The sequence below is a fragment of the Parambassis ranga genome, chromosome 12, assembly GCF_900634625.1.
Source record: "Parambassis ranga chromosome 12, fParRan2.1, whole genome shotgun sequence".
NCBI classification, from domain to species: domain Eukaryota; kingdom Metazoa; phylum Chordata; class Actinopteri; family Ambassidae; genus Parambassis; species Parambassis ranga.
In genome coordinates this window covers 16,266,923-16,282,943 of record NC_041032.1, presented here as the reverse complement: position 1 = coordinate 16,282,943, position 16,021 = coordinate 16,266,923, and the positions used below count along the sequence as shown (strand labels likewise).

General features: G+C 48.4%; 1 protein-coding gene across 2 annotated transcripts in view; it reads left to right on the top strand.

The window, feature by feature from the left end:
- Positions 1-16,021, top strand: part of grk3 (G protein-coupled receptor kinase 3) — a 35,978-nt gene that overhangs the window by 16,083 nt on the left and 3,874 nt on the right. For both annotated transcript variants that reach the window (XM_028417392.1, XM_028417390.1), the window contains 15 exons: positions 3,137-3,210; positions 3,343-3,444; positions 3,969-4,043; positions 5,369-5,430; positions 5,566-5,617; positions 6,419-6,510; positions 6,587-6,686; positions 7,101-7,179; positions 7,623-7,753; positions 8,400-8,494; positions 8,898-9,005; positions 10,868-10,934; positions 13,113-13,213; positions 13,595-13,661; positions 14,423-14,518. In XM_028417392.1, the coding sequence (XP_028273193.1) occupies positions 3,137-3,210; positions 3,343-3,444; positions 3,969-4,043; positions 5,369-5,430; positions 5,566-5,617; positions 6,419-6,510; positions 6,587-6,686; positions 7,101-7,179; positions 7,623-7,753; positions 8,400-8,494; positions 8,898-9,005; positions 10,868-10,934; positions 13,113-13,213; positions 13,595-13,661; positions 14,423-14,518 (1,301 nt within the window). The remainder of the gene's footprint in view (positions 1-3,136; positions 3,211-3,342; positions 3,445-3,968; positions 4,044-5,368; positions 5,431-5,565; positions 5,618-6,418; positions 6,511-6,586; positions 6,687-7,100; positions 7,180-7,622; positions 7,754-8,399; positions 8,495-8,897; positions 9,006-10,867; positions 10,935-13,112; positions 13,214-13,594; positions 13,662-14,422; positions 14,519-16,021) is intronic.

The window sequence follows — 16,021 nt, the reverse complement described above, 5'->3', positions numbered from 1 at the left end:
TGAAATGTTCTACAGTGAAAACGGACTTCATGTTGCCGACACACACACACACACACACACACACACACACACACACACACACACACTCTGCGGTTGGACTGTTGTGAACTGAATAAAAGCTTCGGTTTTTAGTGCCTGGTTCTCATGTTGCGTCATTAATGTGAGTCACAGGCCCACACGTATGTTGATGTGTGTATCGGTGGAATGTCAGTAACAGCCAGCTCTGGATGTGGCCAAACGTGTGTGTGTGTGTGTGTGTGTGTAGCTGATGGAAGACAGAGGCCGTTGTCAGGACAAGCCAGCGTGGTATTTTTAGACAGTTCAGGTGATCTGGCTAATGAGACAAAGCTCACAGGAACTTGCATTTGAGTTGAGCTTAAGGTGTGTTTGTGTGTGTGTGTGTGTGTGTGTGTGTGTGTGTGAGTTCTCTAGATGAGGCCATTTGTTGAATTAGCTGGGCAGCGTTGAAGTGTTCAGCGATTAAGGTTAATCCTTGAGTCTCAGTGATGTAAGGACTGTCGTTTCCCCTCTGCTGCATGTTTGGTCCTCGCTGAAAACCTGTGTGTGTGTGTGTTTTGGGAGGGAGCTCTGGTTGTCAGTAGCACCCATTCTGCAAACAAGGATGCCCTGTGCAGCAGGCTGTGTGTACATACAGCATGCGTGAATGCATGTGAGGACGCGTATTTGTGCGAGCTGCAGCGGAGCGGAGGGGAAATGATGCATCACGTCTGGAGCGGAGATAAAACGGAGGGGAAGATGTGAGAGTGGATGATAGTAGGCGCGTGGCTCTAAAAAAACAGCCTCCGCTGGGAGCCAGGGCGCCAAATTACAATACAATAACACAATACAATAACAATTGTCATTGTTGTGAATAATGACGACATTACACCAGAGCGTGGAGCATGGTGCTAATCCATAACCAGCAGAGGCCCAAGAATGTAAACCATCACAGTGAGACACAATATATGAGTCGGACTGCCCGGGGGTAGAGGCTGCTGGCGGTTCTGGTGGTTCTGGGACCCTACCTGGGGGCAGCTGGTGGAACCAAACCAAACAAAGGGCACTCTTTAGAAGCTTTGAAGGTCATTGTCTCGCCTGCTGGTGGTGAATGCTGATTTTTGTTCTTGGTTAAACTTTTTATATCATAAGAAAAAAAAGGAAGACTCAAATTCTCCAATGATCCAGTGATCTGAACAGAACCTCCACTGTTCTGGCTTTAATACTCAGTAATCATCTGGTTCACATTAAGCGTTTCTAAAGTTGAACACCAGGCCAAAGCTACAGAGCTTCTGGGGGGACAAGGGGTGATGGGTCGTACAGGATCCAACCCTGCATTGATTCACTACCCATAATGCATTGCAACGTAAACAACAAGAGTGGCCTCAAGAGTTTCCTCTTGTCATGGGGTTGTTCTGAACACACCGGTCAGGGATCCGTTTAAAGACTTTCTGTTTTATTAACTACATAATAAAAAGCTTTATGAAACATTTACAGCTGGTAAAATAATGATTGTGTCTAATCTGCACTGGTCCTGGTTCCATACTCGGACTTCTGGAAGTATCTGTAATCCCAGAGCAGGTTCCTGAGCGAGCCTCCAGCTGACTGTAGCATACACACCTTTATCCTTATCCGTGCCGCCCTCGTGCAGGACAGGAAGTTTAGGAAGGTTAGACCCTGATCTGTGCCAACAGTCGGATCCTGTTAGCCGGCTATTTTTTGCCTGATGCTAATGAGCTAAAGCTGCGGAGAAGAGGACGCTGCACGTAAACACAGAGCGCTGCTGCCGCCGCCGCCTCTCTGCTGCATGTCTGTGACGCTTCGCTTAGTCCTCTGGGTTTATGTGTGAGTGTGTGCGTTCCCCTCGGCTGTGACCGTCGATGAGATAGTGTCACAGACATCATATAGCAGTCGTGGGAGTGACCACAGCTCCCCGGCTGGGCCTCCTGGGGAGCACCATCATGTACAGTACATCTCATCTCTTTTCTCTCCACACCATTGTTCACACATCGCCGGTAGCCACGGAGGCAATTACCATGGCAACAGCGCGCCTCATCTTTGTCAGCAGCATGGATGCGGTTTTTATCTCCCCCTCCCTTCCGTCCTGTTCCTCAGATAATGTTTCATTGAGTGTGGATCTGACAACATGTCATGAGATTTCTATCCATTGTTGGTGCGACGGAGACACGGAGCGGGTCATTCTCTGCCGAATAATGCCCGGTGCCATTTTCTCTAATTACCAGCTGTGTGTGTGTGTGTGTGTGTGTGTGTGCGTGCACACTGGAGAGAGGAATTAGCCGCTGTAGCTGCACCTAATAAGAACAACACAACCTCAATACATTATTAAGGCTGATAACGTGAAGGGAGCTGCCCTTCTTTCATGTTCACATGGTGCCACAGTTGTTTACTTCAGTGTGTGTCTGTGTGTGTGTGTGTGTGTGTGTGTGTGTGTGTGTGTGTGTGTAGGACACAGTGGGTCATCCAGCCATGTCACTTCACCTACTGCAGGCTATAGTATCCTCTCATGTAATTACCTCTGTCACATCCTCTTGACTGTGTCTCTCTCATATTTGCTGCTTTTAGCATCGAGCCTTCATCTTCAGTCCGTGCAGCTGCTTCTGTCTGACACACAAAATTAAAATCAGCTTGTTTTAACATTTTCTAATTAGCACTAAATGCAAAATACAGCTGAGGGTAGTTTGAGAACGACCAGTTTTGTTTTGTTTTAATTCAAAATTCATGTTTTCAGCGGTGAAAGACGCGACGTGACTGGAAGAATCAAATAACATTCTGCACTCCTCGGCACAGCCAGGAAGCCGTCATTGACTTAGGTGTAACCTTCAGAGTGTCTGTGTGATGTGCAGCTTTCTGCGGTTTCCATGGAGACGGAACTTTATAGTGCAGTGAACAATGAGCCCACCCCGACTGAACATTTGTTATTTAATGAAACATCAGAGTATGAATCCTGTGGTCACATCCTTCAGTCTGTCCTCTTTCATCCAGCCATGCTCTTCAGCATCCTGTTGTCATGGTGACAACATAACTCGTCTCGTGGTTGGAGTCTCAGATTATCCTCCATCATGCACATATTCTGTCAGGACCTTTTGTCCTCACCGTTTGTCCTCTCTGTGTCTCGCAGGCTTCCTGCTGTTCAAGGACTTCTGTATGAACGAGATCGACGAGGCCGTGCCGCAGCTCAAGTTCTACGAAGAAGTAAGTCTCTGGCGTCCTGTGTGAATGCGGGATTAGATGGCATCATGGGATGGGACAGAGATTAGGGCTGTAAATCCCGCTCATTCAGGTTCACAGGATGTCTGTAAGCTGACCTTGGCTTGTGCCTTTCAGATTAAGGACTATGAGAAGCTGGACTCCGAGGAGGAGAGGCTGAGCCGCAGCCGGCAGATCTACGACGGCTACATCATGAAGGAGCTGCTGTCCTGTTCACATGTGAGGACGTCACCGTCTGATCCACACTGCGTCACCGCTGCACTCAGGGTCAAGCACAGACAGGCACACAGAGCCCGCACCTGCAGGCTGATAATGATAATCCCCCCTCTGTAAATCTGAGGATTCCTTAGAAAGAAATATGCTCCTCATCTGTTCGGATCTGCAGCTCTGAAAACAGACTTTGCTGATGTGTTTCCCTCTGTGGTAGCTCTGCAGCTGTGTGAATAGACTGAGAACAGGAACAGTGGTTTAGCCCAGAGGGATGATGGGAAATCCTCATAGTCTCCATTCTCCCTCTCCTGGAGTCCACGCTCATCATGCAGGGATGTAAAGCAGTTTAGTTTAGTGCTGTTGTCTGAAGAGAGAAAGTCCACACACACACACACACACACACACACACGCACACACACAACACACACACACACACACACACACACACACACACACACACACGTTCGGTGAAAACAGAAGTGAAATCTGTGGCTTTTTATTGACCCTTCGTGTCTTTTGTCTTTGTGTCTCAGCCATTTTCTAAGAAAGCGGTGGACCATGTGCAGAGTCACCTGGCGAAGAAGCAGGTTCCCCCAAACCTCTTCCAGGTACAACACCTCCTAACACCCACCTACCTCCACTAACACCTCAGGTTCACTACACCCTCTAGTAGGTTATGGCCTGAGGCTAGCTTGTTAGCATGCTGCTAACCTCAACATATATCTGCGGCACGTCACACTGAAGTCATAAATATCATTTGAACTTAAACTCTTTATTTGACTGCAGCTGTTTCAAGTTTTCACACTTTGACTCATCGTAGCTGAAAGCTGGCAGGTGCAGACAGAAGCAGATGTTTGAGGCTGTGACGTGTTTTCCTGTCAAACATAAAAAACATGTGAAGAAGAAGAACCTGTGAGAACACAGTGGAACAGGCACGGGCTTGAGTCTGAGCAGTGACGTGTGTTTCCTGGTCAGTCACGTCTGAATTTACACATCCGAGGGTGTAAATGATTTATACCACACACGTGTGTGTGTGTGTGTCTGTCTGTCTTTGTGAGGACAACACAACAGTCCTCTGCGCTCAGTGTCTCATGGCTGCTCCTGCACACTGATTAAAACATGTCTTCACGTGGCGTGATGTCACCAAACAGGGCGGAGAGTATTGATTCTTGAAAAGAGTGTAAACACACTGAGCTCTGAGCTGCATCTGTTTCAGCCCAATACCAAAACACGTGTGTGTGTGTGTCTGAGTGTGTGTGTGTGTCTGAGTGTGTGTGTGTCTGAGTGTGTGTGTGTGTCTGAGTGTGTGTGTGTCTGAGTGTGTGTGTGTCTAATTGGATCGACCCTCCCAGCCTATTTTGGGTGAAATTGGCTGTCATATGATTGGTTAAAAATAACTTTGTTTTTACGTGATTGGCCGTTAAGACAGAACCATGTTTGTTGAGCAGAATGTGAGAGTTCGTCAGACTCTGCATTATTTTTAAAACTCAAACTGCGGGTAATGAAATATCTGAGCGTGAAGCATCGATGTCTGAAAGGCCACCCAGGAAAATAAAACGCAGAGCGCAGCACCACAGACACACAGCGCTCTTTCAGCTTCGCTAAATCTAATCAACAGTTTCCTCTTTTAGACGACAGCGTGGCTCTTATTGTGGATGTAAAACGATCCGCGGGCCTTGACGACGTTACATCAACCTGTCGGTGTTTCCTGTGTGTTTTCTCAGTGCTCAGGACTAAATGAGTCCGCCGTCCTTACAAAGCACACACGATACATTCACATACATTTGCAAAGAATTTTTATCACGTAGTTATTATCGAGACGCCGGAGCAGATGCTGGAGTCTGAGCTGCTGTGTGTGTGTGTGTGTGTGTGTGTGTGTGTGTGTGTGTGTGTGTGTGTGTGTGTGTGTGTGTGTGTGTGTGTCCCTCTGCAGCCATACATAGTGGAGATCTGCGACAGCTTGAGAGGGAAGATCTTCCAGAAGTTCATCGAGAGGTGAGACCCCAGAGGTGGATGGAGGAGATCCAGCGTTTCTTCACGGCATGCACAGAATATTCACGTTTTCCTCCCCCCCTCTGTGTGTGTGTGTGTGTCTTTGTGTGTCTTTGTGTGTCTTTTCCTCCCTCACAGTGATAAATTCACTCGTTTCTGCCAGTGGAAGAATGTGGAGCTCAACATCCACGTGAGTACTGGCTTCTAAAGTCACCTTTTGATCCAGATCAGGGGATTTTAAAGTCGCTGTGGAGCGTCAAAGCTCTGTCTGTATGCACACAGGTATTAACCCTCTGAACCCAAACACTGACTGAAAGAGTCATCCCGCTTTGAGCTTTACAATAGTCCTTGAATGCATCGTGTGTGATATGAGTTGATTTTCTTTTCTGCACACCTCAGTAAAAAAATCCTCCAAAATAAAACACATTCGTCCTCAGCAGCAAGCAGGAAGCCATGATGGACTCGCTCAGCAGTCACATGACCAACATTTAGTGAACTATGAGCTCACAGGAAGGACACACAGAAACTGGTTGGAGATCAGAGGGTTAAATACATGTCATATGAACGGGTGGTGAGCGCCGCTAAAGATGTGCTGAATTATAACACGTGCTGAAACATAAACATACGACAGCATCTTCTCTCTGTGTGGAGTTGTGGACTTTAGAAAGGCGTCCGATCATTGGTCAGCCAACACTAACTAACTTCCTGTTGTTCATAGCAGCAGCTGCACCTGTACCTTACACACACACACACACACACACTCTGATCAAAGTGAATAGACGCACAGTTTAGTTCCACTCCATTCCACCTGCACACCGACTGACTACACATGAAGCGAGGGGGTGTAAACATGGCGTCATGGACGGGCAGCTCGCACAGCTGGACTGCTCCGGTGGCTCTCAGCGTGTCGCTGCACATGATTTAATGATCTTGAATGGAGGCGGTTTTAAACGACCTGTCTGGTGACACAGAGCTGCTCTGTCCTCCTCAGCTGACCATGAACGACTTCAGCGTGCACCGGATCATCGGCCGGGGCGGCTTCGGAGAGGTGTACGGCTGCAGGAAGGCCGACACGGGGAAGATGTGAGGAAACCAGCTTTAAAAGGTCACACACAGCCTGCGAGCACCTGTATGTGACGATGTGTGGTCTGTGTGTCAGGTACGCCATGAAGTGTTTGGACAAGAAGAGGATCAAGATGAAGCAGGGAGAGACGCTCGCACTCAACGAGCGGATCATGCTGTCGTTAGTCAGCACAGGGGTGAGTCAAACACGCCACGTTTTCACCACTCTAAACTTTACATTGTTGCTCGGTGGATATTTAATCAAGACAAGTTTCACCACACAAACTGGTTCTCGCATACAGACCAGTCTGCTTTAAATATTTACACTCCCTGACTGCCAGGTGAGACTCCTGCGAGCTGACGCAGCCGATCAAAGCTCAAAGAGGCGAGTTCAGCGTGTGTCTGTGCACCGTTAATGATCAACTGCTGCATGAACCCAAAACCTGGGGCTCAAAGCAGCATCCATCACCAGTCACTGAACTTTCAGACAGTCCTTGAATGCATCATGCGTGTGGTTCGGGCTGATGTTAGTAGATGTTAGGACACATATTGTTTGTTACTAATTCAAAGTTATTGACAGAGGACGTGTTTGTCTCCCCGTCCCTCTGCAGGACTGCCCGTTCATCGTGTGCATGACGTACGCCTTCCACACCCCGGACAAGCTGTGCTTCATCTTGGACCTCATGAACGGTACGACGACCCCCCCCCCCCCTCACAGGCCGGCTCCGCTCCGGTCTGAGAGGGGATCAGCTGATGCTGAGGGTTTAGGCCTCGGTTGTGTTGCATCACACTGCACCTTCCTTTTGAAGCTGTCGTTAGAGCTTCATCAGCAGTTTACAAGCAAAGCCTGAGTCACCCCTCAAAGTCGACAGAGGCATCAGCGTGCCGGGTGCATGACCAGGCCTCAGTTGAGCCATAAATACAGCGGGTCAATACATGTTAGGGCAGAGACAGCTGGACAGGAGGGAAGAGTCACACAAGACCTCCCATCGATTCCCATTTTCTCCCCCAGGAAGGTTACCACAACTTATCGACGGGTATTGATCGGGAACAGAGGTGTTCTGAGGTCATGCTGACGCACTCTGTACTGTGTATGACTGTGTGTGTGTGTCTGTGTGTGTCTGTGTGTTCAGGCGGCGACCTGCACTACCACCTGTCTCAGCACGGCGTCTTCAGTGAGAAGGAGATGCGTTTCTACGCAGCTGAAATCATCCTGGGTCTGGAGCACATGCACAACCGCTTCGTCGTCTACAGAGACCTCAAGGTGGGAGACCCACAGAGTCCGTCAGACCGTCAGCAAATCCCACAGACCCTTTCTTTATGGAGGGTTTCTGTAGAGCCAGGGTTCAGCGGGTAGACTCCTCGTCCACAGTCAGATTTATGTCTTCAGTGTGGGCCTCTGGGTCTCGGCACGTCTTTGTGGGATTTGTTGACATATTGAAACCAGCAGACTTCAGATGTGTCCCTAAACGCAGCAGCATGTGTTTTCCCCTCATGTGATGTTTAGGTTTTGTGACGGGACCAGCTCTCGGTCCACGGATCCTCCACCGTGTATTCATGTCGGCCATGTTTGCAGCCGTCCTCTGTTTTTCCTCCGGTCCCCCTGTTTGGACTGGTTGCCATAATAATAGATATATTTTGCTGGAAGTCAGGCAGCAGTTTTAGGGCTCTGATAAACAGTGCAGCCTGATGCAGAGGCTCTGTTCTCTGGACAGGCGGTGAGGAGTGGAGGATAAGCAGGGCGGCCATCTTTCTTTTATTGTCTCATCTACACAGAATTCTCTTCTGCCAAGCGGAAATTGTAACTTAAGTCATGAATTAGTGGGGTTAATTCCTCCACTCGTGATGTTATCTGCTGCGCCCTCCATCACTCTGCCTGTGTGTGTGTGTGTGTGTGTGTCCTCCTCCAGCCAGCTAATATCCTGTTGGATGAGCACGGCCATGTTCGTATCTCCGACCTCGGCCTGGCCTGCGACTTCTCCAAGAAGAAGCCCCACGCCAGCGTGTAAGTGCTGCTCTCTGTGTCTGTGTTACCTGTGCAGGTCGGCCAGTTTAATCCTTATTTCCCAGCACAGAGCTGCTTAGTTTCATCAGCTCACTGCTCAGAGGGGAGACAAAGGTTTAGAACACATCCCATGTTACATTTCGTAGAATAATCTGCTGAGACTTCAGGGCTGACAGTGTTTCTGTGCCTTAAACTAAATGTTTTTAATTTGTATTAATATTATTTTTAGATATTTCATCCTTCACATTTGTTTATATTTGTTCTCGAGGTGTTTTATTTTGATTATTTTTCTGACATTATTGTGTTTAGGCAACTGATTTTTCATTGAGTTTATTGTGTGTGTGTGTGTGTGTGTGTGTGTGTGTGTGTGTGACCCTGCTCTCACTGATGTGTGTGTCTGCAGTGGTACTCATGGCTACATGGCCCCGGAGGTGCTTCAGAAGGGGACGGCGTACGACAGCAGCGCTGACTGGTTCTCCTTAGGCTGCATGCTCTTCAAACTCCTCCGAGGGTAACGCTCTCTCTCTCTCTCCCCTCCTCGCCCTGACTTCCTGTCTGCCACTCTGAGTAAACCCCTTTGAATCCGCTCGCCTTCTGTTCGGTGTGTGTTTGATCTTATTTGTGTGCGAGTCTGTGTGTGTGTTTGTTTGATGTGGAGTGTGTAAATGCCAGAGGTCTGAGCCCAGTAGGTCAGAAATCAGGTAAAAGGGGGAAGTGTGTGTGTGTGTGAGAGAGAGAGAGAGAGAGGGGTGTGTGTGACGTGTCTCCTCATTGATGTTTGGGTGAGTGTGTTTGAACACTTTAAAGAGGAAGTGTGTGTTTGCTGAAAGGTTGGCCTCGTGTCGCAGCGTTCTCCGTCTGAAGGTTTTTTATGAAATGTCACATTTTAGTTTCATTTTTTAAAATCTCTGGCTCTCATTGATTTTGAATGTAGATGTTAGCATGAGCTAGCCGTCAGGGCTAATATTCTAAAACTTTTTTATGTGTTGCCGAGGGCTCCACTGTGAAGTGGGCTGACGTGGTCTTTCTGACCAAAGAAACAGACATGCTAACAGCTAATAGCTAGCTTTTAGAGATCATCAGCAGGTAGCTGTGCTTCCTCTTTGATCTGATTGGTTGAAATTAGCTTGTGATTTGACGGGCGGTTCGCCCAGTCAGAGCCTCCATGTTGTTTCCGTCAGTGTTCAGTTTGTTTCACTGATGAGAGCCGTGGGAATGAACCCAACCGCTAAATTTGGCCGTCATGAAACAACAATGATCGGAAAGAGTCTTTACTGCTCCTCAGAGGAGCTGCGGCGATCCTTCTCTGCTGTTTTACTGCTGACACTCCGCACATCACACACACACACACACACACACACACACACACACACACACCTGATGTATTGCCAGCATAAAACGTATTGATCAGGGCAGCTTTAACACACACGCACACACACACACGTAACCAAAGCCTCCTCAAAATAACACCGCTCCTGTTACAGTGAAGGGAGCCGATCCCCGGCATCATGACCGGATCAGCACCGAGACACGAGGGATCCTGAACGTCTTTATGTGGAATAAATTTAGTTAAAACACGTGTTCGCTGTCTGATCGAAGCTCAGACTGTAACTCATTGATTAACGCCCCTCCTGTGTTCAGCTGTGTATTCTGCTGTCAGCTCAGACTTGGATTATAACACTGCCTTAATCTCCAGATTGAGAAGTTGTTATAAATAAGTCTGCTGTGTGATGGACCGCTGCACAGGCTCCCTCAGAAGCGTCCCCGTCGGCTCCTGGTATCACCTCACAGCCTGCAGGAGCCGCTCCGTCCTGAAGTTCCTCTGTTTTAATAAAAACGGTGACATTATTCCGCAAAAATAAAGCATCTGCATCAACGGGATTCTGAAAAACAAACACTTCTCTCCTCAGCACAGCTGCTGAGGTGTGATTGACTCATGTGACCAGCAGCCGCCTGATAACATGAAATCTTTACCCAGGATATTTGCATTTTTACAGCCTCTACAAACTCCGCTCTGCACCCGCAGTCTGCAGCTCAGACCCAGACTCGCTGAGTGTTGGTCATGTGACTGCTGCTGAGTCCATCATGGCGTCCTGCTGGCTGCTGAGGAGGGCGGGATGTTTAGTTTATTTCAGAATCTCTTTGGTGCTTCTTCCGACTTTTTCTTCCGTCGCTTGATATGAACGCTCTCGACATCGACGTCCTCAGCGCTCCGAGCTGCAGGTGGTTAATTAGACAGAGAAAGATCTAGGTCAGTTCAAATTACCATTTCTTAATTCGCAGTGCTGTGATATTCATGAGCGTCAGATTGAACGTTGAAGTTTGAGGAGTTGTGTTTTTCTCCTGACTCCACCTGTCCTCTGTCCTGTGCAGGCACAGCCCCTTCAGACAGCACAAGACCAAAGACAAGCACGAGATCGACCGCATGACGCTCACCATGGTAAGGCCGCACGCTGTCTCACACACACACACACACACACACACGTCCTCCTCAAACACACTGTAAAGCACATATGAGTCTTTGCTTAAGTCTCCGCACATGGGTTTGGCCTGTGTTTACCTGACTAGTAATTCCAAACGCACACAGATGTTTCTGTGTGTGAACAAACAGTGAAGGCGCACAGCTCACACACACACTACTCACAAAGTGTCCTGTATGTCCATGAGAGGCGTCTTCTGCTGCTGCCGTCCACACTGCGTCTGAGACATCAGCCGGAGACCCGGGTCCATGAAGAGCTGCTGCATGCTCGCTCCTCCAACAGTGCAGCGCCCTGGCTGTTATGTTCCAGCTACAGAATGACCTGTGGCGCTCCACCAGGTTCTGTGTCGGGTCCCTCACTCTTTAACGCCTGTGTGAGCTCCTTCGTGGTCGTGTTGTCAGCAGCTCCATGCTGCTGTGTCTCCTGATGACTCATGGCCTCGGTGGCCTTTTAATCTGTTTTTAATAATCACATTATGGATGACGGGGAAGAACAACTGATTGATTTGATGGAAGAAAGCAGTGAGATGATCTGAGCTTTATGTGGTCAGGAGAAGATGGAACTCTGTGACTCATAAAGGTCAGACAGGCTGTGGTCTTTAAACCAGACTCAGGGGCCCCAAGTGTCTCCCTCACACCATCCCAGCAGCTGCAGCCTGGAGAGTCAGGATGGATCCGTGCCGTCATGGTTAAATTCTGAAGGTGGCAGCAGACCTGAAGACTCATCAGACCAGGCAGCGGTTCTTCTTCTTCTTCTTCTTCTGCCTCAGCTCGCTGCTCCCAGCTCCCAGGTCTTGGTGGTTCAGAGGGGCTCGTGGTGTTTCTGTGAGTTCTTCTTTGTCAGCTCCAGCCTGCCTGACCTCTGACCTCTGACATCAGCACAGAGCTGCTGCTGCCTACAGAGTCTGTGAGAGGCTGATGAGATTTAGAGACCGTCTTTCAGTGTTGTTGGCTGTGAGTCAGACTGACGGTGATAAAAAGCTGCAGCAGTTTTATCTGTGAGACGGTTTGAAGCTCGTCTTTGTCTGAATATCCAGTTTCTGTTTGTGTGATTAGAGTAATGAGGTTTGGTGGTGTGACACTAACTCTGCTCTGCTAACAGCGCCGTGTGGTGATGGTGTCATTGTGCGTTAGAGGAACATGCCGCCGAGCCTTTTGATGTCACGGGTCAGATTCGAGCAAACACTGGATGAATGGCGTCCATTGAGCCCACCCGCTGACATATCTGCTCACGCCCACCCGTTTTTTTTTTCCTCCTCAGCGCTCCGCTGAGGCGACATGTTGTGCTTGAGAGCCGCCGAGTTTCTCACTCGGTGGAAAGCGTCCAGATCTCTGAACATGTCCGTTTATGTGTTCTGGCAGGACGTGAAGCAATTGAGAGGGACGGCTGCTTCCACACACACAGACACACACACAGACACAGACAGACACACACACAGACACAGAGAGAGAGAGGGAGAGAGGCCCTGTTTGGCTGAGCTGGACCTCTAAACAGAGAAAGTTTGATCTTTCATATCACAATAAATCCAGATTAGGATTTTAATCCAGCCACTTAATCTGGTTTATCCCTTTAATCCCTGTCTGAGTGTGTATGTGTGTTAGAGACGGAGGGAGAAAGGCTGCAATTTAAGCTAAAAATACTGCTCTATATGTCGCGCTGTGTTTATGAAACGTGATGAATGGTTTCATTACATAAACACCATGACAGGAAGAGAGAGGGATGGAGCAGATCCCCGTCAGTCCTGAAACATCTTCACAGAGCAGCAGAGCCAAGAAGCAGGACCAGCATGTTAGGTTGTCCCGTTTATCACCTAACGGCCCACGGGTTTGGGCTTTACGATGGTCCTGAATGCATCATGTGTGACACCGTTCAGTCAAGACTCAGTAAACACTAAAAGTTCTGTCATTCAGCACATACAGCTGATGTGCACATGGTTCACAGAGGCTTTGAAAATAAAAAACATGCTTAAATATCTATAGCAAATATTTACCGAAAGCTTTAAGTGAAGGTTGATTTGTACCAGTGACACCTGTCTGTACGTCCACACAGCACACAGGGATGCTAACAGCTATTTCAGCTAACGTGCACGGTGCTGATGATCCGTCTCTTCTCCTCCTCCTCCTCCTCCTCCCTGACAGAATGTGGAGCTGCCAGACTCTTTCACTGCAGAGCTCAAAGATCTCCTGGAGGGGCTGCTGCAGAGAGACGTTTCCAAGAGGCTCGGCTGCCAGGGTCGAGGGTAACTCACACACACGCACACACAGATTCCACATTAACCTCCATCCCCTATGAGCATTTAGGTCCACAGGCGTGCAAATGAATTCATCAGTCAGATGAATTTTGCTGGATGTGCTCATTAGGCCTGGAAACAGTGTGTGGTGCAGTGATCCCACAGAAGCTGACTTCATAACTAATTTCATCAGCGCCGCCGCTTCACATCAGCTTACGACTAAAGCGGGCTGATGGATCGCTGTCTGCGCCGGGCAGTGGGATAAATGGCAGGATTATGTATGAGTGTGTTTGTCAGAGCGGAGTGTACCGTGGAGAACGCTGCCACCTTGTGTTTGAATGAGGAGCAGCACATGTGGTGAGACATGCTCTCTCTCTCTGTCTCATGCAGCGCCGCGGAGGTGAAGGAGCATCAGTTCTTCAAAGGCATCGACTGGCAGCAGGTGTACCTGCAGAAGGTGAGGCGCTTCTTCTTTGTGGAGCTGCTCTGCTCTGATTGGTCACTTCTGATTGGAGCAGCAGGACGGCTCTGTGATGGTCATACATATATATTATTACATATTAACCCTCTGATCCCCAAAGCCGATAAAATGCACATCAGCACAGCCACAAACTGTAAAAACAGGAAGCATCTGACAGACTTTGAAGTTCCTGATGGCCCTTGAATGCATCATGTGTGCCACAGAGTTCAGTCTGAAAGCCTGATGACTGAGTCACATGACTGAAGGCCTCAGCAGGTGTTTGAGTGATCTGCAGGCTCGGTTTGGATTCAGAGGGTTAAACCACACATTGCTTTAGTCCTTTAACACGTCCACAGACGGAACAAACGGCAGCAGGTGCCCTGGTGAGCGTGCACGCTGTGGATTTTGATCTCGCTCTTCTCCAGTCATGTTTATAATAATCCGACTCCCCTTTGTCGCTGTTTAATTATAGCATCCGCTCAACATGGCCGCTCCGTTTTCATCTCCTCGCACATAGATTAAAAAATGACTTGTCAAATTTAAAATCTTGTGGTTTATGAGTGCGGCAGATCAGGTCACGTCCTCGCTCCCTGTTCAAAGCTTCACATTAGTCGGACTGCAGTTACTGTTGCCATGGTTACACCATCACTTCAGGGGAAGCGCCGCTACGGGACTGTCGCTTCTCCACCGTCCTCCTCCTGTTGCTGGTTCTTTCCATTGCTCTAAAAACCGTCTCCCCCCTTTCTCCCTCTTTCCAGTACTCCCCCCCTCTAATCCCTCCCAGAGGAGAGGTGAACGCTGCTGATGCTTTCGACATCGGCTCCTTCGATGAGGAGGACACCAAGGGCATCAAGGTAAAGCCAACCCTCACACACCCACACGATGCATTTACCTCACTGTGAACAGTCTGTTTGCTTTTTGTAATGGACTCCCAACTTTTTGGGACCCCCCTGGAAACATTTCCTCATGTTTTAGATTGATGAAGATTCGGTTTGCAGTTAAGCATCCTCACACTGTGTTTACACACACGTCAGTGTGTTCGTGCACCCATCAGGATGTCGACATTAAACAACAATCAGACCTGGAGTTGCTGTGATGTTTTCTGCCGTGCTCTCACACAGCAGAGCTCAGATGTTGGAGTTTTGCCGTGTCGAAGCACTAAAGCACGGCTCACTCTTTTCTGGCTTCTGTCCGCTGTATCGAGTTTATAAAGATCTAAAGTGTAGAAAGACGCCGCAGACACGTCGATGCGCTTCACACACGTCTGAAGACTGCGACTCTTTTAGAGTGTTTAAAGCTCTCCTCTGAGCTTCATCAGCATTAATGTGGCTGCAGTGAACATTTATTTCTCCTCGGTGCAGAGAAATAAACAGTGTTTGTTTACGTCTCCCCAGACGCCGCTCGTCATTAACACAGAGAGTTATAATCCAAATAATGCAGGAGGGAAATAGCTGCGCTCTCCTGGTGTTAATCCAGCCCGCGCGAAAACACGGCTTCTGCCAGAAAGTGAGCAAATACCGAGAAGTTTTAATATTCAGCTCAGACTGAATGAGCTGGGTGAAATATTAAAAAGCCTCCAAAATAACCATAAAGGGGAATCAGCCTCTAAACAAAGGCGGCACTCTGTGACCTCCATGTTGGGATTTATTGGCGAGCTGTTATATTAGCTTCAGCTGCACGGTGTGTGTCTAATAAACCTGCAGCTGAGCCATAAATCAACACGCTCTTAAAGATCAGGTTTTTTTACTAAAGCTACCAGAGGATGTCACATTCAGGCAGATTTAGGAGAAGACGCGTAAAAACAGACGTTCGTTCATCTCCTGTCGGGCTTCAACCCGACACGATGTTCTGCCAGGAAACATCTCAGAGGAAGGCCGCGCCACGCCTGTGACACCTTTACCCTAAAAACATACAGAAACATGGATGCAGGCAGGAGGCGGATGTGATACAGGAACACAGGCAGAGAGGGTTTAAGACACAGTTACACCGCCCTCTAGTGGCCAAAATGCACCACATTTGGGAACATTGGGAAGGGGTCAAGGATCATGTGACCAAGTTCGGTTATAATACATCAAAGTGCTGCCGAGAAATGGGCTCACTTCCTGTTTGGCGGCTTCGCCATAAAATGTGATTGAACATGTGGCTGAACAAACAAAAATTCAAGTGATAAGTTTCAGCAATGTTCTGATCCGTCGTGGTGCTGAGGATCCTTTTTATTGCACTAAAAATACCCGGAGTCTGAGCTTCAGAGGTTTTTTCTGGATGATATCAGATTGATCTGATATCTGTGTGTAAACACTGGGGTCAGAGCCGGATGTTGTGACTCATAAAATGGAGGAAACGGCCTATTTGTGCTC